Source organism: Salvelinus alpinus, chromosome 2 (genome assembly GCF_045679555.1).
Source record: "Salvelinus alpinus chromosome 2, SLU_Salpinus.1, whole genome shotgun sequence".
Taxonomy (NCBI): domain Eukaryota; kingdom Metazoa; phylum Chordata; class Actinopteri; order Salmoniformes; family Salmonidae; genus Salvelinus; species Salvelinus alpinus.
In genome coordinates this window covers 50,969,167-50,993,881 of record NC_092087.1, presented here as the reverse complement: position 1 = coordinate 50,993,881, position 24,715 = coordinate 50,969,167, and the positions used below count along the sequence as shown (strand labels likewise).

The 24,715-nt window shown below is 45.6% G+C and overlaps 2 protein-coding genes and 2 non-coding genes across 6 annotated transcripts in view; 1 reads left to right on the top strand and 3 right to left on the bottom strand.

Annotated features, from left to right (window-relative positions):
- The window catches only part of LOC139543140 (ubiquitin-associated protein 2-like), a 37,464-nt gene extending 20,159 nt beyond the window's left edge, over nucleotides 1-17,305 (top strand). For all 3 annotated transcript variants that reach the window (XM_071349381.1, XM_071349362.1, XM_071349370.1), the window contains exons 9-27: nucleotides 755-813; nucleotides 1,636-1,706; nucleotides 2,548-2,713; nucleotides 5,222-5,513; nucleotides 5,650-5,906; nucleotides 6,290-6,483; nucleotides 6,771-7,035; nucleotides 7,391-7,427; nucleotides 7,526-7,694; nucleotides 7,973-8,003; nucleotides 8,119-8,395; nucleotides 8,577-8,668; nucleotides 9,053-9,103; nucleotides 13,837-13,927; nucleotides 14,180-14,560; nucleotides 14,657-14,761; nucleotides 15,039-15,109; nucleotides 16,434-16,616; nucleotides 16,910-17,305. In XM_071349381.1, coding sequence (XP_071205482.1) covers nucleotides 755-813; nucleotides 1,636-1,706; nucleotides 2,548-2,713; nucleotides 5,222-5,513; nucleotides 5,650-5,906; nucleotides 6,290-6,483; nucleotides 6,771-7,035; nucleotides 7,391-7,427; nucleotides 7,526-7,694; nucleotides 7,973-8,003; nucleotides 8,119-8,395; nucleotides 8,577-8,668; nucleotides 9,053-9,103; nucleotides 13,837-13,927; nucleotides 14,180-14,560; nucleotides 14,657-14,761; nucleotides 15,039-15,109; nucleotides 16,434-16,616; nucleotides 16,910-17,005 — 2,888 coding nt within the window. In that variant the 3' untranslated portion in view covers nucleotides 17,006-17,305. The remainder of the gene's footprint in view (nucleotides 1-754; nucleotides 814-1,635; nucleotides 1,707-2,547; nucleotides 2,714-5,221; nucleotides 5,514-5,649; nucleotides 5,907-6,289; nucleotides 6,484-6,770; nucleotides 7,036-7,390; nucleotides 7,428-7,525; nucleotides 7,695-7,972; nucleotides 8,004-8,118; nucleotides 8,396-8,576; nucleotides 8,669-9,052; nucleotides 9,104-13,836; nucleotides 13,928-14,179; nucleotides 14,561-14,656; nucleotides 14,762-15,038; nucleotides 15,110-16,433; nucleotides 16,617-16,909) is intronic.
- Nucleotides 17,306-18,403: 1,098 nt separating this feature from the next.
- On the bottom strand, nucleotides 18,404-23,708 carry LOC139543151 (nucleolar protein 56-like). The gene is made up of 12 exons (XM_071349393.1): nucleotides 23,596-23,708; nucleotides 22,603-22,692; nucleotides 22,393-22,507; nucleotides 21,985-22,149; nucleotides 21,570-21,768; nucleotides 21,115-21,302; nucleotides 20,676-20,827; nucleotides 20,385-20,485; nucleotides 19,873-20,021; nucleotides 19,505-19,626; nucleotides 19,140-19,271; nucleotides 18,404-18,896 (listed from the first exon to the last, which is right to left on the bottom strand). Exons 1-12 carry the CDS (start codon nucleotides 23,596-23,598, stop codon nucleotides 18,702-18,704), a joined length of 1,611 nt encoding a protein of 536 aa, XP_071205494.1. The 5' UTR covers nucleotides 23,599-23,708; the 3' UTR covers nucleotides 18,404-18,701.
- LOC139569003 (small nucleolar RNA SNORD57) lies at nucleotides 19,363-19,429 on the bottom strand. The gene has a single exon (XR_011673840.1). It is a non-coding gene; the product is annotated as a small nucleolar RNA SNORD57 (small nucleolar RNA).
- Nucleotides 20,932-21,056, bottom strand: LOC139569024 (small nucleolar RNA SNORA26). Its single transcript, XR_011673860.1, has one exon. It is a non-coding gene; the product is annotated as a small nucleolar RNA SNORA26 (small nucleolar RNA).
- Nucleotides 23,709-24,715: the final 1,007 nt, after the last annotated feature.

Genomic DNA, 24,715 nt, shown 5'->3' with positions numbered 1-24,715 from the left:
CTTCCCCAATGTGCTTTGAGAGGAAGGTTCATCCCCTTGGGTTCCAATGCACTTTTGAGGAGAGGCAAGGAGTGGAGGAAGCAAGCATTTGACGGCTAATTTTCAGACTGACATGCAGACCAATGCTTAAAGTGTTTACTGATTATATTAATTTCATTATTGATTATTATTAATATTGTCAATATTTTCTTGACAGAACCCATTGTATTATATTATTGTATTATGTTATTATATCAACCCGAAATATAGAAGCTGTTTGTTTAGCATGGCTATAAATGATAGAGAAGTTGACTAAATGCATAAACGGACCTTGCTTCTAGGCAAGACAAAAAAACTTGCGGTGTCCATATTTCAAGTGACATATTGAATCACATATAGATGTTTTGTTGTTGCTAGGTGGACTTATGGTCCCATTGTGCCTATTTAAACCTTTATTTCTGTAACTACACGTGAAGCTGTATATCTAACTATTTTGAAATGTTTACCCTGATGTCACACATTGGCACTTTTTTATTTATAGAAAGACCCATTTTCTCTTGTATAGTTTTCTGCAACGTTTTGACCGGTAGGTGTTCATTGGTCAGGATGTTTTATTGTTGTATTTCTAATGGGACCCTGTAGACTGTTGCTAGGGAAATGTCCCTAGCAATGCCGCTGAATTACAGTCCATGTTCACAAACGCCTCTCCAAGAAGCCCCTGTGTTGTTTCCATTCATCTCTGAGCTCTGACCCCTCTCTGGTGTGCTCCCTGCAGTGGCCTGGAGGAGTACTCTGGAAGACTGGGCTGCTGAGGACTGGAGCGAAGAGATGAGTGTGAGTCTGGGTAATGGGGACTGGGGAGTAGTAGTGGTCAGGGGGTGGAAGGAGCTTTGTCTTATGTTCACATTTTGGATATTTATTTTCCAGATGGAACACATACATGACCAGGGCTGTGAACTGCGGCCATTTTGGTCGCACATGCTCCTTAATATTTTGGTGTGCGAACTGGGATTTTAAAATGGGAGCACCAGTGTTCCTAGAAAAATCACCAACATAATTTGTGTAACCTTTTTACTACCTCATTAGCTAGCTAACAACCTGGTAACATTATCAGTATATCCAAACATTTGAGGGCACAGGAAGGACGGGAAAGGGATAGCTTCTTCAGGAGATCAATGAGCATAGCAATTAATGAATGACAGCTCTTGCATGTTGTCGTCACAAACGTTCTTAAAGAGACGGTGTACAATTTTCAATGTAATGCATCTCAAAAGGAAAATAGTTATTTTACATAATGTAGAAACCAAATATTCCACAAATGACTTTTTCATTTTCATTTCAATTACAATTGAGCTTTTTATAATAAACAAATGGATTTACAGGGTTACATATTTGTTTTTAGGGAACAACATGTGCTTCAGAAGTAGCTGGAATTCATATAGGCAATATCTCAATCGATTTAACAAAAATGTATTTTCTGGTGCTCTTTACCTTTTTAAACCAGTGATACCAATTAAATGTTTGAATTTAGAGTCCTGCACAACAGTGTACTAGTTCATACAGTGTGACTTCAAAATGTTTAACAAAACTATAGTTAGCCTTATGTCTCACAACTTGGTCTATTACATTTGTCAATAACTCTCTGTCTCCCCTCAGCTCTCCGAGACCAAAGTGTTCACCGCCTCAAGTGCACCTGCACCTCAGAACCACATCACACCTGGGCAAAGGTAACTCCCAGCTCACCATCCGCACGACTAGCTAGGGCACCCACCCGTCACATATCAACACTGCTTTTGAGGCCTCCCGAGTGGCGCAGTGGTCTAAGCTGGCTAGCTGTGCCACTAGAGATGCTGTTTCGAGTTCAGGCTCTGTCGCAGCTGGCCGCGACCGAGAGACCCACAGGGCGGCGCAAAATTGGCCCAGCGTCATCCGGATTAGGGGAGGGTTTGGCCTGCAGGGATGTTCTTGTCCCATCACACACTAGCGACTCCTGTGGCGGGCCGGGCGCAGTGCACATTGACACGGTCGCCAGGTGTGCGGTGTTTCTTCCAACGCATTGGTGCGGCTGGCTTCCGGGTTAAACGGGCGTTGTGTCAAGAAGCAGTGCGGCTTGGTTGGGTTGTGTTTCAGAGGAGGCACTGCTCTCGACCTTCGCCTCTCCCGAGTCTGCACAGGAGTTGCAGCAATGGGACAAGACTGTAACTACCAATTGGATACCACAAAATTGGGGAGAAAAAGGGGTAAAAAAAAAAAGATGTATATCAAAAATAAAATAAAAACACTGCTTTTGGTGTTGTGTAGATATGAGGAAAATATCAGCCCAGTGGTACACAAAATAACAGCTTGACCTCTTCGCCAGTTTTATTCCATGGAGTGATATGTTTGGCCCAGCTGCTTTGGTAGATACATTTGGATGTGCATAATAAGTAGGAAGGGCGTATGGATCCTTCCCTTGAGACATGGTCCCCGTTATGACTGTGTTGATTTTAATCAGACTTTCTCCGTAGTGGGTATGTGTGCAATAGAAAAAGTATCATCTGTTGTAATAATGATATGTGTCTCTTGTAGTCTGGACCTGCCCTCTCTGCTGCAGAAGCCAGTGGGAGAAGGAAGAGGAGGAGGAGGGGATGCCCCCTCTACGCAGAGCCTGGTTTTCACCAACTCCCACCATCACCCCCCCCGCAACGGGTCGGCCATTGGCACGGGCAGCACCAGCTATGCACACGCCGCCCTGGTGAGCCATACTCGTGCCCTTTAAAACTTTTCAGATACATACACCATATGACCAAAAGTATGTAGACACCTGCTCGTTGAACATCTCATTCCAAAACCATGGGCATTAATATGGAGTTGGTCTGTTTTGCTGCTATAACAGCCTCCTCTCTTCTGGGAAGGCTTTCCACTAGATGATGGAACAATGCTGCGGGGACTTGCTTCCATTCAGCTAAAAGAGCAGTAGTTAGGTCGGGCACTGATGTTGGGTGATTAGGCCTGGCTTGCAGTCAGCGTTCCAATTCATCCCAAAGGTTTTCGATGGGGTTGAAGTCAGGGCTCTGTGCAGGCCAGTCAAGTTCTTCCACACCGATCTCGACAAACCATTTCTGTATGGACCTTGCTTTGTGCATGGGGCATTGTCATGCTGAAACAGGAAAGGTCCTTACCCAAACTGTTGCCACAAAGTTGGAAGCACAAAATCGTCTAGAATGTCATTGTATGCAATAGGGTTAATATTTCCCTTCACTGGAACTATGCATTGGGGCAGGTAGCGTTCTCCTGGCATGCGCTGAACCCATATTCGTCCGTCGGACTGCCAGATGGTGAAGTGTGATTCATCACTCCAGAGAACGCGTTTTCACTGCTCCAGAGTCCAATGGCAGTGAGCTTTAGACCACTCCAGCGGATGCTTGGCATTGCGCATGGTGATCTTAGGCTTGCGTGCGGCTTCTCAGCCATGGAAACCCATTTCATGAAGCTTCCAATGAACAGTTCTTGTGCTGGTTGCATTCTATGCTGGTGCCATGTTGAAAGTCACCTGAGCTCTTCAGTAAGGCCATTCAACTGCCAATGTTTGTCAATGGAGATTGCATGGCTGTGTGCTCGATCTTATGGCTGACCTGGCCGAATCCACTACTTTGAAAGGGTGTACACATACTTTTGTATATACAGTGCCTTCGGAAAGTATTCAGACCCCTTGACTTTCTACATTTTGTTACGTTAAAGCCTTATTCTAAAATGGATTAAATAAAAACTAATCCTCAGCAATCTACACACAATACCCCATAATGACAAAGCGAAAACAAGTTTTTTGAAATGTTTATTTATTACAAATAAAAAACATGCCTTATTTACATAAGTATTCAGACCTTTTGCTATGAGACTCGAAATTGAGCTCAGGTGCTTCTTGTTTCCATTGATCATCCTTGAGATGTTCCTACAACTTCATTGGAGTCCAGCTGTGATAAATTCAATTGATTGGACATGGTTTGAAAAGGCACACACCTGTCTATGTAACAGTGCATTTCAGAGCAAAAACCGAGCTATGAAGTCGAAGGAATTGTCCGTAGAGGTCTGAGACAGGATTGTGTCGCGGCACAGATCTGGGGAAGGGTACCAAAACATTTCTGCAGTATTGAAGGTCCCCAAGAACACAGTGGCCTCCATCATTCTTAAATAGAAGAAGTTCGGAACCACCAAGACTCTTCCTAGAGCTGGCCAAACTGAGCAATCGGAGGAGGAGGGTCTTGGTCAGGGAGGTGACCAAGAACCCGATGGTCACTCTGACAGAGCTCCAGAGGCCTTTTTGGTAGAGTGACCAGACGTAAGCCACTCCTCGGTAAAAGTCACATGACATCCCGCTTGGAGTTTGCCAAAAGGCCCCTAAAGACACTCAGACCATAAGAAACAAGATTCTCTGGTCTGATGAAACCAAGATCGAACTCTTTGGCCTGAATGCCATGCGTCACGTCTGGAGGAAACCTGGCACCATCCCTACAGTGAAGCATGATGGTGGCAGCATCATGCTGTGGGCATGTTTTTCAGCGGCAGGGACTGGAAGACTAGTCAGGATCGAGGGAAAGATGAACAGAGCAAAGTACAGAGACCCTTGATGAAAACCTGTTCCAGGGTGCTGGGGCGAAGGTTCACTGGGGGCGAAGGTTCACCTTCCAACAGTACAACGACCCTAAGCACACAGCCAAGACAATGCAGGAGTGGGTTCGGGACAAGTCTCTGAATGTCCTTGAGTGGCCCAGCCTGAGCCCCGACATGAACCTGATCGAACATCTCTGGAGAGACCTGAAAATAGCTTTGAAGCAACGCTCCCCATCCAACCTGACAGAGGTTGAGAGGATCTGCAGAGATGAATGGGAGAAACTCCCCAAGTACAGGTGTGCCAAGCATGTAGCGTCATACCCAAGAAGACTCGAGGCTGTAATCGCTGCCAAAGTTGTTTCAACAAAGTACTGAGTAAAGGGTCTGAATACTTATGTAAATGTGATATTTCCGTAATTAAAAAAAAAAAAATTGCTAAGATATTTAAATACCTTTTTTTGCTTTGTCATTATGGGTTATTGTGTGTAGATTGATAAGGGGTAAAAAACAACAATTTAATCCATTTTAGAATAAGGCTGTAACCTAACAAAATTTTGAAAAAGTCAAGTGGTATTTCCCTTACTTGGTTGCCATATTTTGCTTGTATTAACATGGGGCCCCATTCACTCAACTCTCTCCTTCTGTCTGCCAGTCGTCAGTGCTAGGGGCAGGTTTCGGGGACCTGGGCCAGTCTAAGAGGAGTCAGTCCAGTCCGGGGGCCCAGATCTTGGAGCAGCTGAAGGGCCCGGGCCTGGGTCCTCTCCCATCTTCCCAGGCAGCCCCCCCTCCCAGCACTCAGGGTGCCAGCAACACCTCTCTGGGGAGTAGACTCCCAGGGCTAGGAGGAGCCCCCCCTGTTCTCCCACCGCCTTCCACTTCAAGCTGGGATATCAAGGCCCCAGAGCCCAGCGCCACATCCTCCTCACACATCTCCCACTTCAGCCGTGAGTAACACAGATTTACCAAAATAATCTATCGGACAAATACCTGTCATATTGCTTTTTTTGTTAAATGGCCATGTGTCTGTATGTGGTGGTTCCGTATGCCTGACTGATCTGTATTTGTGTGTTCGCCCTCCAGGGGACTTTAAGCTGCAGCCTGAGCCATCCCTGGTGCTGAGCCAGCTGGCCCAGAGACATGGCGCCCCCTCTCTGCCCATTGCTCGCCAGCCCAGCCCAGCCCAATCCCCCTCCCCCATCCAGGGACGCCCCCTGGCCACCATCGGTGCAAAGCCTGCCCCCAGCGCCGGGCCGGACCCTCAAGGCAGCAACTCGCTGCAGCAGCACCGCGTTCCGCAGCTAAAGGCCCAGAAACGAAGGATACCTCCCACCTCTAAGGTAAAAGGAACCACAGACAAATATTTCCTCGATTCCCTGTGTGAGTTCAAGGACAGGAGGAATCAAGGAAGGAATTGGGCTTCACCCAGTGTGTAGGACAGGAATGGTCAACCTTGGCTATCAAGGTTCTTGTTTTAGGCGAGTACAAACACATCTGATTGATCTAATCAAGGTCTTGATGCTTAATTGGTCAATTTCCAGCGTTGAAGAGCACTGCTCTAAATGAAGAAGCTAAGGGTGTTTGAGGGGATTGGCGATCAAGATTAGCAAATCTGTGCAGATCCTGACACAATCCGATTCTCTCAAATGCAAGGATTGTGAATAATAAAGATGTTTCCCGACAATGAGTCCCCTCTGAGTAACAGCTTTCCCCTCCACTCCAGATCCCCTCGTCGGCGGTGGAAATGCCTGGCTCTGCCGACGTCCCCGGTCTTAACGTTCAGTTCGGAGCACTGGACTTTGGCTCGGAGGCGGCCCTGCCGGACTTTGGCCCCGTGGAGACGTGTGTCACCGGGGGCTCCAGGGAGTCCACCCCGGCCCCACAGAGCCAGACTAGCCTCTATTCCAATCCCCTCAGGTGGGTCACAATCTCCACCGCGGGTGTATTCAGTGAGGGGAAAGTTACAGACAGAAAAAGTAACCAGTTTACATGATTCCACATTTTGCCTCAGACAGTCTGATCTCTTCAGCACAATTTCTTGTGTATATTCTGTTATTTTGCACTCCTGAACACACCCCAGGGGTAGTCAACAGATTGAAGACCATGCTAGCTCACCCTAGAAGTCCATACGAAGTCTTCTTATTATACATTTTAAAGTGTCTCGACATAGTTTAACTTAAACCTCCTTCTCGGTTTGTCTCCAGTGAATCTATGAGCACCCCTCTTTCCGTCCCCCTCCCTCTCTCATCCTCTGAGCCCGTCTACCACTCCCCATCGGTGCCCATGCCCGGCCTGGCCCCCTCTATGGGTACAGTCAGCTCCTCCACTCCATCCTCCTCCATCTCCTCCTCGGTGCCCTCTTCCACGTCTCCCTTTGTCTCAGTGGGGAGCGGTTATGACTGTGGGCCTGTGGCCCCTCACTCACACCTGGCCTTCTCCCAGAGCAAAGAGGCACCTGGGCCAATCATGGTGAGTCTAAGTTTGGCTAATGTAAGCCATAACGAACACTGCAGGCCAACAGGGTGGTATTCATTAGGCACCAAATGGAAGAAAACGTCCAGAAACCGGGATAGACTACCTGAACTTGTCCTATAAGAATCGCTTGTTTTTGTGTTCTTTTGCAGAAGGTTTTGGCTATGGTGTGCCCTAATGAACAGGACTCAGACCTCCCACACAGTCTCAGTGTCCTGGGTTGTGTAATAATAAGACACATAATTTGTTTTGTATGAAATATGAATGATAAATGCATTTCGAACTGTTGGGATAATAAAGATAAGTTGACATGGGTGAAGAATCCAATGTTAACTGTTGCTCGTCTCAACAGAACGGTCTGAACGGTGTGAGGACGTCTGCTATGGACCGTAAGTTACACATTTAATTCATTCAGTGCTGCTCTTTTTGTCAGTTGACCTCAGGATTTGTGTTTTTTAATTGATTGTTTCCCTCTTTCTCTCCCCAGCTTCGTCAGCCTCCTCTACGCCAAAGCCGGAGTCTCCCTGTCTGAGCATCAGTACCAGCAGTGCCCCTGCCCCCTCTGCTCTCATGAACTCCTCCATACCCCCCCACAGCTCAGCACTCCCCAGTCTGCCACACGACATGCCCTCTGCCAGCCTGGCACCACTCAGCAGGTAACACGCACTTGCCTTTACGTCTTAGAATGTGTGCTTGCATTGACGTGAGTTACAGACAATTTATACATACAGAATTCCAAGTTTTGCCATTATAGGATAGAAATGCAGTTAGTTTCTTCGGTCAATTTATATTAATATGCTTGATTGTAAATATATCTAAATCAAGAGCAGAAGGCAAATGGGGATATTAAGGACATTCATGAATGTATCTTTCCCGCTCCCCTCTCTCTCTCGCTCTCTCTCTCTCTCTCTCTCTCTCTCTCTCTACATTGTAGCCATGGCAGCATTAGTCATTCCTCTCTCACTGTGAGTACTGTTCAACACACAGACACACACACTTCTTTTAAGAGATTACCATGCAGAGTACAACCTCCTCTGTAACTAACTTTCTCTCTTTCTCTCACTCTACCTCTCTATGTAGTATACCAGTGTAGACAGTAGTGTGAGCTCTCTGGCAGCCTCGTCTGGCTCCTACTCCTCTGCCCCAGCCCAGGCCCCAGCCCAGTCACTCCACCAGGTCAACAGCGGCATGGATCACATCATGGGCACCATGAGCCACATGAACAGCATGGTCAGTAGCATGGGTGGCAGCGGGCATCACGCCAGCCAAGCACTGGGGCTCAGTGCCAACGGGACCACGGCCCAATCGAACCTCTCCTCGGCCCCCAGGACCGCACCGCTGCTCTCCTCCTCAACTGGTACGCGCAAACATACACACAAACATGCATGAATATACGTGCGCACGCACAAATGTATACACACACTCGTACAGTCACGTTCACCTACATATTAAAACACAAACATAAAGACTATAAGTGACACTGTAATTCTGTCTAGATAGCAGTGTGTGAGGGCAGTGTGTGTTCTTGTGTTTTTCAGGTAAAGCTCCTCCTAACCTGTCTCAGGGGGTTCCCCCACTACTGCCCAACCAGTACATCATGGGCCCAGGAGGCCTGCTGCCTGCCTACCCGGTAACTATTGTGTGTGTTTGTGTGTCACTGTCTCTCCTGGCCTAGTGGTTAGAGCGTTGGGCCAGTAACTGAAAGGTTGCTGGACCGAATCCTCGAGCTGACAAGGTAAAAATCTGTCTTTCTGCCCCTGAGCAAGGCAGTTAGTTAACCCACTGTTCCCCGGGCGCAGAAGACGTGGTTGTTGATTATGGCAGCCCCGCGCACCTCTCTGGTTCAGAGGGGTTGGGTTAAATGCGGAAGACACATTTCAGTTGAATGCATTCAGTTGTACAACTGACTAGGTTATCCCGCTTTTCCTTTCCCTGCTTTCAAAGTAAAGAAACATATTTTGTTATTTGGGTGTATGATCCATTCAAGTGACTGTATTTGCCATGTGTTCCACAGCAGATCTACGGCTATGAGGACCTCCACATGCTACAGTCCAGACTGCCTATGGTGAGCCTCAATGATTTATATATGCACTAATGACTGACAGGGGGCGCGGTTTTGAAGCCACCTTGCCTCCATCTTGGCACTTGGCACTTCCCTACATATTGTTTTTGTGAGAAATCTATGAAAAAGAACAGGAATTTCATATTAATATGAAAAGTGTATAATAAAATATAAAAATATTGTATGTCATGTCTCAAAATCGATATCTATCTCACCTCTATATTGTTTTATGTCCTCCGGATTCTAGAAGTTCAACAGTGAGCCTTGTCAGTTGGCCTTAATTCTCGCACAGCATCCAGCCTAGCTGACGCAATGCTATTTTCCAGATTTATTTATTTTTTTACCACTTTTTTTGTCTGATTTAGTCGCCCAATTTTGGCCATCCTACAAGGGTAAAAAAACAAACATTACTTTTGAACGGATTATGGTTTTCTTAGAGGATTATCTACACATAAGTTTACCAATAGGTGAAAAGATGCGTTTTTGATTGAACACCCTACTCTACTAGTCTGTGTACCAGTCTTTTTAGCTAACAGACTGGCCTTTCGGTAATCTCAACGTTCAATATACAGGGGGGGATTTACGGCGCAGTTTCTGATTGGTAGTTGGAAGCATTTCTATTTTCCATGACAACGTTATGGAACATGGGTTGCGTGCAAATTTGGCGCAATATAGAATTTGAATTTGAAGAACAACAATTAATAATACCGTTATAACAGGCTGTGGTCATTGCCTTGTGAGAAGGCGGTGTCAATGCAAAATCATGTTGTTCAAAGTGGCTAGAAAGGACTCCGTATTGAGAGAGAGAGCGAGAAATAATGATACAGAAAATACTGTATTAGTCCATAAGATTCAATCGAGCTACTTTTGCTTCGGTTACATCCTATTAATGAGGAAAGTAGCGCAAAACTGGCACTTGTCGCCATTCCTCGTATTTCCTGATCGGGACTTGCTTACATTTTTACAATTGTGTTATGCTCACTTCAGTTATGTTATTTTTCTCTCCTCTAATTAAGAGATGGAATCCAGACAGGCTACTTTAGGAAACTTTCTGAATGGACATTAGTTTTTCCAAACTTCCCCCCGGTAATTCTGATTTTTTTTTTTCTTCATTCAATTGAGTCGACGATGGAAGCTTGGTGGTTTTTATTCTAAGCGTGAAGATATTTCAACATGTCTGGACGATAAAAGGCTACACTGATCACTCGGGCTTGGCTGACAAATGTCTAGGTGTCCCCCATAGGCCTAATATTTAAGTTGAATAAATGTGATCATAATCATTATTTTAGCGATCCACGTTAGACATCACTCCTAATGATAAGGCTACCCCTCCTGCTGATGTGAGCTGCCGGACAGTGCGCATGCACTTGAAAATGCCATTTCCGAAAAGTAGCTCCAGTCCCTGCTTTGTGATCCGTTGCCTACGTCAACAGCCAGGGTCTCAAATAGGCCTAGGCACTACACTTTTTTGTTTGTTGCACATTTAATTAAACTGACACATTTGGTGATGTTCGTCTTCATTTCATTGGCACATCAGACAGATCTTGTTTTTGTCTCTGGATGAATTTCACAGATGCTGATCGCTTTGATTCAGTGTAGTAGGCAAGGCCTAATATACACTGCTCAAAAAAATTAAGGGAACACTAAAATAACACATCCTAGATCTGAATGAATGAAATATTCTTATTAAATACTTTTTTCTTTACATAGTTGAATGTGCTGACAACAAAATCACACAAAAATTATCAATGGGAATCAAATTTATCAACCCATGGAGGTCTGGATTTGGAGTCACACTCAAAAATAAAGTGGAAAACCACACTATAGGCTGATCCAACTTTGATGTAATGTCCTTAAAACAAGTCAAAATGAGGCTCAGTAGTGTGTGTGGGCTCCACGTGCCTGTATGACCTCCCTACAACGCCTGGGCATGCTCCTGATGAGGTGGCGGATGGTCTCCTGAGGGATCTCCTCCCAGACCTGGACTAAAGCATCCGCCAACTCCTGGACAGTCTGTGGTGCAACGTGGCGTTGGTGGATGGAGCGAGACATGATGTCCCAGATGTGCTCAATTGGATTCAGGTCTGGGGAACGGGCGGGCCAGTCCATAGCATCAATGCCTTCCTCTTGCAGGAACTGCTGACACATGAGGTCTAGCATTGTCTTGCATTAGGAGGAACCCAGGGCCAACCGCACCAGCATATGGTCTCACAAGGGGTCTGAGGATCTCATCTCGGTACCTAATGGCAGTCAGGCTACCTCTGGCGACCCCATGGAGGGCTCTGCGGCCTCCCAAAGAAATGCCACCCCACACCATGACTGACCCACCGCCAAACCGGTCATGCTGGAGGATGTTGCAGGCAGCAGAACGTTCTCCACGGCGTCTCCAGACTCTGTCACGTCTGTCACATGTGCTCAATGTGAACCTGCTTTCATCTGTGAAGAGCACAGGGCGCCAGTGGCGAATTTGCCAATCTTGGTGTTCTCTGGCAAATGCCAAACGTCCTGCACGGTGTTGGGCTGTAAGCACAACCCCCACCTGTGGACGTCGGGCCCTCATACCACCCTCATGGAGTCTGTTTCTGACCGTTTGAGCAGACACATGCACATTTGTGGCCTGCTGGAGGTCATTTTGCAGGGCTCTGGCAGTGCTCCTCCTGCTCCTCCTTGCACAAAGGCGGAGGTAGCGGTCCTGCTGCTGGGTTGTTGCCCTCCTACGGCCTCCTCCACGTCTCCTGATGTACTGGCCTGTGTCCTGGTAGCGCCTCCATGCTCTGGACACTACGCTGACAGACACAGCAAACCTTCTTGCCACAGCTCGCATTGATGTGCCATCCTGGATGAGCTGCACTACCTGAGCCACTTGTGTGGGTTGTAGACTCCGTCTCATGCTACCACTAGAGTGAAAGCACCGCCAGCATTCAAAAGTGACCAAAACATCAGCCAGGAAGCATAGGAACTGAGAAGTGGTCTGTGGTCACCACCTGCAGAACCACTCCTTTATTGGGGGTGTCTCGCTAATTGCCTATAATTTCCACCTGTTGTTTATTACATTTGCACAACAGCATGTGAAATTTATTGTCAATCAGTGTTGCTTCCTAAGTGGACAGTTTGATTTCACAGAAGTGTGATTGACTTGGAGTTACATTGTGTTGTTTAAGTGTTCCCTTTATTTTTTTGAGCAGTGTATATAGGCTAGCATACGAATGATAGTTTAATAGCCCAGCCTAATTCACTTATAACTTACAGATCTCTGTCTTCACTGTTCCGTTCTTGCACAATTCAAACGCTGGCATCTCCATTGGCCTCTCTCTCTTCCATCCTCTCTCTCTTCCTCTTATAGCTCCTGAACCAGTAGCCTATCACAATGCGTGTCCCAGAAGTAGCAATATATACTGAACAAAAATATAAACGCAACATGTAAAGTGTTGATCCCATGAGCTGAAATAAAAGATCCCAGAGATTTTCAAAATGAACAAAAAGCTTATTTCTCTCAAATGTTTGTGCACAAATTTGTTTACATCCCTGTTAGTGAGCATTTCTCCTTTGCCAAGATAATCCATCCACCTGACAGGTGTGGCATATCAAGAAGCTGATTAATAAGCATGATCATTACACAGGTGCACCTTGTGCTGGGGACAATAAAAGACCACTCTAAAATGTGCCGTTTTGTCACACAACACAATGCCACAGATGTCTCAAGTTTTGAGGGAGCGTGCAATTGGCATGCTGACTACAGAAATGTCCACCAGAGCTGTTGCCAGAGAATTGAATGTTCATTCCTTTACCATAAGCCGCCTCCAACGTCGTTTTAGAGAATTTGGCTGTACATCCAACCTGCCTCACAACCGCAGACCATGTGTACCCACACCAGCCCAGGACCTCCACATCCGGCTTCTTCATCTGCGGGATTGTCTGTGGAGGGGTGCTGAGGAGTATTTCTGTCTGAGAGATTGCCAAGAGTGTGCAAAGCTGTCATCAAAGCAAAGGGTGGCTACTTTGAAGAATCTCAAATATAAAATCGATTTTGATTTGTTTAACACTTTTTTGGTTACTACATGATTCCATGTGTTACTTCATAGTTTTGATGTCTTCACTATTATTCTACAATGTAGAAAATAGTACAAATAAAGAAAAACCCTTGAATGAGTCGGTGTGTCCAAACTTTTGACTGGTACTGTATAGATTTGAGGGAAAAAAGCACCTTGTTCTTGCTTGCTAGATATAAAATAAGCTACAGCGTTCACACAGTGAACTGGTGGGGAAGTTTGAATTGCGAGAGCTGCTCTGGTGTGTTTTGATCACATTGGCTGGTGTTAAAAATGCAATAAAGGGGAATCCGAATCCTCTGTTTTTCCCGCGCCAATGTTTATGTTTACAATGAAATGTATTAGATTAGAATGCCCAATGTTAGAATGTTTCCAATCATATCTATGAAATAAGTTAGAATGTTTTCCTATCAGTCTAATTTGCATAAACATTGTGATTGGATGATAGCTGTGAGGGTTATCAAATCAGAATCAAATCCTCTGATCTCCTCAAGTTCATTAATGATAAATGTTCATATTTAAAGATTACCGGAAGGCCAGTCTCTTTGGCAAAGAGACAGGAGTGGCAAGCAGTGGAACGTAATAGCTGAACAGAGACTGCAACCAGGCTACTACTCTACTGCCATTCATTCCAATTAGACAGGTTTGGATTTCTATGTTACTGATCCGGTCTCTCTCTGTGTAAAGCCCTCTTTGCAGGATTACTACGGAATCACATTCCCTGGTCCCGCAGCACTCTCTGGCAGAGATGGGAGCCTCGCCAATAACCCCTACTCAGGTAAGCAACTCTAGCAGCGCTACTGTCAAACCTTTTTGGTCAACTGTTTTGAAACTTTTGGAAGTAGGTCCTGGAATTATAAACTAGTTTGACAATAGTTTCATGGCTATGGAGCTGAGGGGGATAATAAAGGGAATATCGTTCATGTTTAGTCTGCTAAAATAGTAACAGGTACAATCACACACCCCCGGGGGACATCTTTACCATGTCTCACGCTTTTGGTAATCTTCCCTCCTTTCCCTTCCTCTGCAGGTGAAGTCACAAAGTTTGGCAGGGGTGACTCCACCTCCCCTGCGCCTAGCAGCTTGTCAGCCCAACAGCAGCCCCAACAGGGCCAGAGCCAAGGGCAGAACCAGGCCCAGCCACAACCCCCCCAGCCCCAGCCTCAAGGCCAACCCCAGGGCCACCACAACAGCCAGCAGCAGCAGGCCTTCCTCCCGCCAGGCTACAGCTACACAGGCCTGCCCTACTACCCCGGGATGCCTGGCGCTGCCTTCCAGTACGGCCACACCATGTTCATGCCCCAGGGACAGGGGCCAGCCAAGCAGCACGGTGTGGGTCTGGGAAACCCCTCAGCCAGCCCCTTCCAGCAGCAGCAGCCCAGCGGCTACGGCCAGCACACCTTCAGCTCAGGTTGGTTACCGTGAGAGAGGGAGACACACACCAACAATCTAGTTGACCACTGTGGAAAAGAGAGTTGATGTCAGTATGTTGTTGTTTTGGTCTCAGGGTATGAGGACCTGACCCAGGGCCAAGCAGGAGTAGACTATAGCAAGGGCTATAGCAACTCCTCCCAGAGCCAGGCCAAATCTGCTGCTACAGGCCCCGGTAAAGGTACATCACCCTCCCATTAAATCCTGGTCATCTGACCCCATATCGTTACCATGCTTGAACGGTTCTAACTCTTGTGGTGTTTTTTAAAATGTATTTCTATTATTAAAAATGAGAACTTGCCTGGTGAAATAAATAATATTGCCATTTCAATGACATTATTTCATATCAGTATTGGGCAAAAGTCATAAGCTGTTCTGATTTTAAGAGGCATTAAGTCATGCTTTTGACTGTGATACGAATGTTTGTTCAACTATTTAAATATTTTATCGTATGCTAGGCGGCATCTCTGTGACGTCAGGCAACTCCGGGGTCCCAGAAATCAGTGGAAGTGTTTACAACAAGACCCAGGTGAGATGTTTTATGTTTGTGTTTCAGATTTTTATTTATACTGAAACAAAATATAAACGCAACAGTTTCTAAGATTTTACTGAGTTACAGTTCATATAAGGAAATCAGTCAATTGAAATAAATTAATTAGGCACTAATCTATGGATTTCACGACTGGGAATACAGATATGCATCTGTTGGTCACAGATATATATATTTTTTTTAAGTATGGATTGGAAAACCACTCAGTATCTGGTGTGACCACCATTTGCCTCATGCAGCGCGACATGTCTCCTTCGCATAGAGTTGATTGTGACCTGTGGAATGTTGTCCCACTCCTATTCAATGGCTTTGCGAAATTCCTCGATATTAGCTGGAACGGAAACACGCTGTCGTACACATCGATCTAGAGCATCCCAAACATACACAATGGGTGACATGTCTGGTGAGTATACAGGCCATGGTAGAATGGGACATTTTCAGCTTCCAGGAATTGTGTACAGATCTTTGTGACATGGGGCCATGCATTATCATGCTGAAAAATGAAGTGATGGCGGCGGATGAATGACGCAACAATGGGCCTCAGGATCTCGTCACAGTATCTCTGCATTCAAATTGCCATTGATAAAATGCAATTGTGTTCATTGTCCATAGCTTATGCCCGCCCATACCATAACCTCAGCGACACCATGGAGCACTCTGTTCACAACGTTGACATTAAACCGCTCACCTACATGTTGACACATGGTCTGCAGTTGTGAGGTCGGTTGGACAGACAGACAATTTATCTAAAACATTGTTTGAGGTGGCTTATGGTAGAGAAATTAACATTACAGCTCTGATGAGCATTCCTGCAGTCAGCATGCCAATTACATTGTTTGTGTGACAAAACTGCACATTTTAGTGGCCTTTTATTGTCCCCAGCACAAGGTGCACCTGTGTAATGATCATGCTGTTTAATCAGCCTCTTGATGTGCCACACCTGTCAGGTGGATGGATTATCTTGGCAAAGGGAAGAAAAAAAAATAAGGGCATAATTTGAGAGCTTTTTGTGTGTATGGAACATTTCTGGGATCTTTTATTTCAGCTCATGAAACATGGGACCAACACTTTACATGTTGCGTTTAGATTTTTTCCATTGTACATCATTACGATACCCATTAGTCCATCAGGGCTTATCTCCCTGGGATCATACACGAACACAATACTCTCTTATCAGTTATGATTTCAATTCTAGTCCTTTGTCAGAGCTTAATAACGGTGTTATGGTATTTTTTTTCTCCATGGTCGTTTTTTCCCAGATAAATCTAATCACTGACCTTGCTCTCCAATTGTCTGTTTCCAGTCCTTTGATAAGCAGGGATTCCATGCGGGGACTCCCCCTCCCTTCAACCTGCCTTCGGCTATGGGGGGTCCTGGAGGGGCCCCGGGTGGCTACGCTCCCGCCCCCTTCCTCCACATCCTGCAGCCTGCCCACCAGCAACCCCACTCCCAGATGCTGCACCATCATCTGGCCCAGGACGGACAGGTAACACATTCACCCATAGTCTACAACATTGTGTTAACATGAAGACACTGGTTAGATCAGTGGTGGGCAATCCTACCCTGTGCTTGTAGGCTTTTGTTCGAGCCAAGCAGTAACACCCGATTCTACTCAAGTCTTCAATCAAGACTGATTTGGTGAATCAGTTTTATTTTAACAAAAGCCTGCACCCACACTAGCCATCACTTTGCCTACCTCTGGTTTACATGTCTATATCAGTGTGGTACTTGTGCTGGCCATATCCAGTCTGTGACGCTGTCCTCTGTCTCTGTATGCAGGGAGGTCCTAGCCAGCGAGGCCAGTCTAGCAGCATGCAGCAGAAGAGCCAGGTCAACAAGTCCAGCTACGGCAGCTCCCCATACTGGGGCAACTGACAGGGCTGTGTGTGTACACACTGCATCATGCCCACCTATCTTGACTTATCAGACCAGAGGGGGGGGGGGGACAAAGTATTTTACAGCACCAGGCTAAAACACTACCACCCCCCCCCACTCAATATTCCCCTTTAAAAATGTATGGCTGTTGTATGTAAAATATATTTATGTATGTATTTATACAGTATATATGTATTAGTAGGACATGAAATTTGGTTAAGATTTTTTTGAAGGATGATAGGAATCAAATATCATGGAGAAGTAATTATGAAGTTGGTGAATATACAGTACTTGAACAAGCATGTGGCGTGGATGATTTTTGTATGCACACATGAACCTGATGTACATTACCGCTAAGCATAATTTCACACATCTGTGAACTCTTTTCTATTGAGGGTAATTGATAGCTTGTTTTTACCCCACCTTTTATACAGCGAGCTGAAAGTATTGGGATAGCGTTTTGTCTCTACTCTAGCGATTTGAAATGACTGAGGTTAGAGGGTATTTTCATCCCCCCAAAATCTAATGATTACATCAAGCTTGTGACTAAAGTACTGTAATTTAAACGGTTCACCCAATAAGGATGAAAAACTATTGTCCCAATACTTTGAGCTCACTGCAATTGTCCAACAAATAAAAGTTCTGTATTATTCCCCCCTAGAACCAAAATAAATGTTGCATAGAAAACACTAATACAGGTGAAATCTTGCCCATGTAAAGTGATATTCGTAGAATAACACATGTGCATTATGGTACAGGATAATTGATTTTGGCCACTAGATAGCATCAAGACTGCCCAAATGTTCACTCAATAGCATGGTATTTCACTGTTAAATTAAGCTTCCTGCCCATGTCTTAGGAAAATGTGAGGTTAGACGCTTTCATGTCATCAACATTCCATTAGCTGTATTCAGTGAGACCTCATTTACAGGGCAGCAAGCAGGATATTTTTCATCGAATTGAAGTGTTTCACCAGTTTCAAACCATTACAGAAAAGCAACAATCCCGCTCAGCCCAGTCAAAACTGGTCGTTGCTCTGGCACCCCAATGGTGGAACAAACTCCCTCACGACACCAGGTCAGCGGAGTCAATCACCACCTCCCGGAGACACCTGAAACCCCACCTCTTTAAGGAATACCTAGGATAGGATAAAGTAATCCTTCTAACCCCCCCCCCCTCCCGTAAGAGTTAGATGCACTATTGTAAAGTGGTTGTTCCACTGGATATCATAAGGTGAATGCACCAATTTGTAAGTCGCTCTGGATAAGAGTGTCTGCTAAATGTAAATGGGATAAGTTGACAAACTGGTTTAGACAACTTTGAATAATGACCCCCTTTTATATCAAATTGGCTGCAATTCTAGCCACACGTGGAATTATTTCAGAGACAACAGGCAGGTCATTTATAATATTTACTTGAAAAATGGTTTAAAGTACATTTATATTGAACATATTTGATAGAAAGTGTCCATGATAGTATTTACATACAAGTGTGATGATTACTACATTAACATCAACGCACTGAGCTGAATATTCACCTGCCTTGTAGTACTTTGAGACTAGGGAGCGGAAAGAACCAAATTGAGAAACTTAATTACACAAGTCAGTTGGCTTACAACCTCAAGTAGAAAGCTAAAAATAAGATAGCAACAAAACTGTACAGAACTTTAAAGAAAAAAATCAGCCAAATCTGCTATTCAGTCTTTTTTCTTCCTTTTCTTTTTCTTCTCGGTCTGGGGGGTTTCTGGAGCCTCCTCAGCCACTGGCTCCACCTCCATTGCCTCACTCTTTCTTTTCTTTTTCTTCTTGGCCAGTGTTTCTCCGTTCTCTGCTGCTGGAGCCTCTTCCTCCGCTGCCTGCTTCTTCTTCTTTTCCTCGCCGTTCTCAGTCGCCTAAAGACATAGATCATTACATTAGGACGTTTCAGAATTACTCCATGGCCTACGCTCATTTCCATATGGAGAGCTATAATGTCCGACTCACTTCAGTGATTTGGGCCACTGTAGGGGACCAGCCAATGGTTCGGAGTCAAGTTAGTTTAGCATGTCGTACACTGAGACAAAACCATGTGGAAGGGTCAAATCTCAAATCAAAACATGCCTTCAGTTAGACGGGACAGCTGAAGCAATAATTACCTCTGCCTCGCCATTGGCATCACCCTCTTCGCCGTCACCAGTGGAGAGGGCTGCCAGCTTCTTCTCCCGCTTCCTGCGTTTCTTCTCCTTTTTCGCCAATTTGATCTTTATCTCAGCTGCCACCTCTCCGGCCTAGGAGGGGGTAAGCAAAACAGCACGGTTATACTTCTAGGAGACTAGCCACTTAGGGCTGCTAGAAGCAGCGGAGATGTGCTTTAGTGCAGTGTCAGGCTCATTAAATCAGTAAACCCTCCACATTTTAGTCAGGGAAAGTGTTATCATCACTCACAGCAAATAAGCTAAACACCTGAGGAAAGTACTAAAATAACGCGCACAAAAAAGATCCCATTTCAATGTCAGCGCACCTGTATCACAGCCTCTTTCATGACGTCCAGGTTCTTGCGAGGCGCCTCTCCCGTCTCGTAGAACGAAAGGCGCTCCTCCACCTGGTCACGCAATTTGTCACCAAACACACAGGTGGGCACATCTGTCAGATTGGAAAGAAACTCAATAACACTGTTCGCCAGCAGGGGGCACCAGAAAATATACTCAAGACCTTGGCTTTGCTCAGTATTTAACTCATCACCATCATACACCCGGAGGTGGATTACTGTTGACGAAAAATAAGAACATCATCGCAAATAATGCCAGGCGGGTCATAATGAACAGGCCCTGAAACAACCTTTTACTAGGCCACCCTGCTCTCACAGGATAAACCCCATCCATCACTCACCAGAAAAGGCATCGATTCTTGAGGCGATTGTGCACTTATTGGCCAGGTAACGGGAGATACGCCCTTTGTTCTTGGCAGCAGCACGACCAATGAAGGTTGAGTGGAAGATGAGGCCATACTTGGGGGTGTTGCCACGAGTCTTCAGAGCCCTGTGTTCGGGGAATGGCTGTTGGGTTACCAGTTTAAGTTAACTTCGCTATGGTAACAAATGTTTCCCCAACAGGCAAGTGTTGATTACTCAATAATTTGTATTAGTTGCCATGACATTTCCTAATTTTAACAATGAAAGTACAGCCATGCAGCCATAACCTCTTTATCATGGCCCAAGACTAGAACAAAGTGCCAAGTAATCTACCTCTTAGTGCCCTGGGCGGCTGCTCAGACTGTGGGGGTGCGTAACGGAGAGAGATCACTCCGAGGGGGTCACCCCCGGTCACTCATCTCTGCTCCGCCCCAGCCCTGCCATCACAGCAGCCGCCAGTTTCCCCAGCAGGGAGGGGGTGCCCCAGTACCTGAACAGGGCCTTCTCAGCACCCAGGATCTGCACAGTTGAAGCTGGGTACTTGGCCAGGTTGGTTAAGCTGCCGGCGTGGGAGATCAGGCGTGCTCCCACCTAGAGGGTGAGGGGAAGAGACGACATGTCAGAGGTTGGCCGGTGAACATGTCACTGGTGGCAGAGGTGTCAGGGACAATCAGCACCGATGGAAGACTCAACATGAAGAGTTCAGGGGATTGACAGATTTGGTATAAACATCATTTGGTCCCGTTAGTGTCAAGTGGACAGTTGTAAGGTCACTACATACCACATCTCCTATGAGTGCAGCCAAGTTGGGGGCCACCTGGCCCATCTTGGAGTGGAGATACTCCTGGAGCTCCAGCCTGTAGGCAGCCAGTGAGACCACGCGGTTAGAGAACCTCTCAATGTTGATCAGGTCAATGGGAGAGATGTCCATGCCTACAAAAAGCCACGGGAAGGGAAAAGGCAGAGCGGCAACGTTGATACCAGGGACACAGGCGTTCATTGTACAAACACCTCCACAGGGAAGTTTGAAATATACATTTTGTATCTCCCGACAGGATCCGCAGGAAGGATTTGAGCCTTCACTGCAGGTTTATGAGAGAACTATAATACTCTACCCCTCTGTGTTGGTCATATAGGACACCTAAAGGTCCTAGATGGGCAAAAAAGGGGCTGTTTTTAATACCTGCGTATAACAGACAGTGTGGGACATGGCTACTGACCCATGGAGCTACGTGAGGCCTCCAGGATGGACTGGGCCTTGGCACTGTCCATCACCACCTCTTCCATGCTCTCCAGACTTTCCTCGCTCAGCTCCTTTCGGTTGCCAATCAGCTGGGCCATCTTGCAGTATGTAGAGTTGTCCGTCACTATCTTGATCAGCTCCGGGAAATGGTAGCCATACCACTCACTATAAACCAGAAGGGGAACGAGGGAGCAGAAGTTGGGAATTTTTGGACAGTCAAAACCACCAGGTTGAAGGCATAATTGACATTTATACTGAGGGACCGTCAGCACCGATGGAAGACTCAACATGAAGAGTTCAGGGGATTGACAGATTTGGTATAAACATCATTTGGTCCCGTTAGCAAGAATGTAAGTGGATGGTTGTTGGGTCTACTACTATGTACCACATCTCCTTTGAGGGAGACTTGGTAATCAAAGCAGCTGTACCTACCGCACACGCATGGAGAAGGTGTTGATGTCCTTGTCCAGCTGGTCCAGAAGGGCAATGGACTGGATGATCATGTTGTCGGACCTGTTGACATTGAACTTGACCTTGGCCCTGGAGTAACTGTGGCCCAGCCCAAGCTGGGCCTTGGAGGCAGCCTGGGCAGTCAGCCCCTTCACCAGGGAGTGGAAGTGAAGACGCACACCTTCAGGGGAGAACAGTAAGTGACAGTGAGTATGCACAAGGGTGGTATTTTCACAACCTGAGTCATTGGCGGCCGTTCAGATTTTCAGTATAAACCGTCACGAGGGTCAGGGATTGATTATCTTGACATCACTACAGGCCAGGCATCCCCAGCTGCACACTGGTCAACCTAAAAGATCACACAATAACTTGTACTGTAGCCAAGTTGAGTCCTCACCTCTCAATATCTCTGCCACCACTCCTCCAGTCTGGATGGCCAAGCCCAGCTCCTCTTGCAGAGCTCCACCTATCTTGGCATCGCCTACCCCCAGCATTGCCTTCTTCTTACCCCCTATTGGCAGGTTAGTCTCTAGGAATAGCTTTAGGTCAGCATGGACCACACCTGAAACAATTACATTTTTTTTTTTATTATAATAGACTACAAATAAGAGTATTATTAGTTGTGGGTGTGTTAACATACACATTGGCTAATGCCATCTGGTATAATTAATTAACCAGGCCCAGAAGTTCAGGTTTGATGATTGGTGTCAGCACAGTCATTCAGTGGATTGACAGATTTTATTTAACATCATTACATCTGAGCTTGGATTACAATTGAGTAAATGAAATAAAGCAACCAACTCACCCTCTGATATGGCATTAATATTATCTAGAGCAGCCTGGGCCGACTTGAACGGGAAGAAAGCAGCTAGGCTCACCATGCCATTGAATTTCCCAATGTTTAGAACGCAGTCTTCAACCTGGGGAGTGGGAGTAAAGATTAACTCCCCAACCGTCAACGAATATGGGTATATCTGCGTCAAATGTTATTTGTGGATAAATTTTTTATTCGTACCTGAGGCAAAAGCATGCCAATCTCTTCCACCTCCTTAACAACGAAGAGCGCATACCCTGCTGCATGTTCGAACAGCGCATGCAACAGCACCTGTGGAAGAGATACGCATCAGGTTATTAAATGCTAGCTACATATTTTAACTACCGTGGAGAGAAAAAAACAACGTGACTGAAACCAAATGATTAAATCACAATGTAGGTAGCGAAACGCGTTAACCTGTTTAAACACCGGGCGTGGGCGATAAAGCGCTGCTGCACGCGTGTATGCAGCCATGATGGAAATATCCACGTGGTGCGTAAAATTACGGCAAGTGGTCAAATTAAACAATGTTAGGCAAGAATAATCATTTCACAAGTAGACGACACAGCCGATGTGATATGATACAGGTAATTGATAGTATTTCCCAAAAAGTAACGTGAGCCTAGTTGAACTTCCGTGCCAAATGCTTTACCAAGACCAGCGCCAAACCACGTGTTGTATGGGACCAACACGCAGTAACATTACGCACCTTGTAAAGGGAATTAAATTAGATGCTGACCGTGTATTACAAATGTTCATAAACATGTGTTTGTTATCTATTTGCTTAATATGTTCATTAAGTGATAGTCACGATTTCCTTTCGCAAAATCTGAATTTTCACTGAGACAGAGGCCTACCATCGAGGCTGCCAACATTTGCCCACCTCTCTGCTGGGAACACTAGTTAACGTTACCTACTGTAGTTAACTAGTAATTACTGCATACAATAGTTACATGTTTTACTACGACACATTATGCAATCACTTAACTTGCTAGCTCGTCAACTTCCCACCCTGAAATTGAATCCATATGCCAAATACGTTAGCTAGTTAGCTTAGCTAGTTCAGCGTTGAAAATGGCAGTTTTGCCACGAACATCTTATTTTCCTAAGCATGTGTAACCACAAATAGTAGTTATTTGTTGGTGTTTAAATGGTTAAACATTCAAATGTCGTGCAAAAATATCAAAATATTACCATGATTGCAAAATATCAGCTGCGACACGCTATACGTGTCCTTTTCTCTGCTGCACGACTGTAGAAAGACTTCACTTGCTTTCCAACACGCAGCCACATGACTGAAGTACGGTGGGGTCGACTTTGTATCGCGAGATTTAATGAATTTAACATAATGTCGGGCACCACTTGTTGATTGATGAATGATGAGTTGGGATTTATATATACGGTCTGTGGTTGCGATGCTGCGAGGCTTACCATGGGCTTTATGCATGATTGCAATGGGTCTTTATATAATGTAGTATAGCCTAAGTGTACTAAATGTACTAACCATTCTGATTACTGGCTTCCATGTAGTCCAATATACCCTGTTTATTCCAGACACTACAGACTCCCAGGTACAGTGCATTTGGAAAGTATTCAGACACCCTTGACTTTTTCCACATTTTGTTACATTACAGCCTTATTCTAAAATTGATTAAATCGTTTTTTTTGTCTCATCAATCTACACGCAATACCCCACAATGACAAAGCAAAAAAACGTTTTTTGGACATTTTTGCAAATGTATTAAAAATAAAAAACATATCACATTTACATAAGTATTCAGACCCTTTACTCAGTACTTTGTTGAAGCACCTTTGGCAGCCATTACAGCCTTGAGTCTTCTTGGGTATGATGCTACAAGCTTGGCACACCTGTATTTGGGGAGTTTCTCCCATTCTCTGCAGGTCCTCTCAAGCTCTGTCAGGTTGGATGGGGAGCGTCGCTGCACACCTATTTTCAGGTCTCCCAGAGAAATTTGATCAGGTTCAAGTCTGGGCTCTAGCTGGGTGACTCGACATTCAGAGACTTGTCCCAAAGCCACTCTTGCGCTGTATTGGCTGTGTGCTTAGGGTCGTTGTGCTGTTGGAAGGTGAACCTTTGCCCCAGTCTGAGGTCCTGAATGCTCTGGAACAGGTTTTCATCAAGGCTCTCTCTGTACTTTGCTCCGTTCATCTTTCCCTCGATCCTGACTAGTCTTCCAGTCCCTGCCACTGAAAAACATCCCCACAGCCTGATGCTGCTACCACCATGCTTCACTGTAGGGATGGTGCCAGGTTTCCTCCAGATGTGACGCTTGGCATTCAGGCCAAAGAGTTC

Coding starts and splice junctions, on each gene's coding strand:
- LOC139543151 (XM_071349393.1), bottom strand. Junction 21,303..21,569: donor ACCTTCTCCATGCGTGTGCG/GTAGGTACAGCT, acceptor TCTGGTTTATAG/TGAGTGGTATGGCTACCATT. Junction 20,828..21,114: donor GGCCTCACGTAGCTCCATGG/GTCAGTAGCCAT, acceptor GGCTTTTTGTAG/GCATGGACATCTCTCCCATT.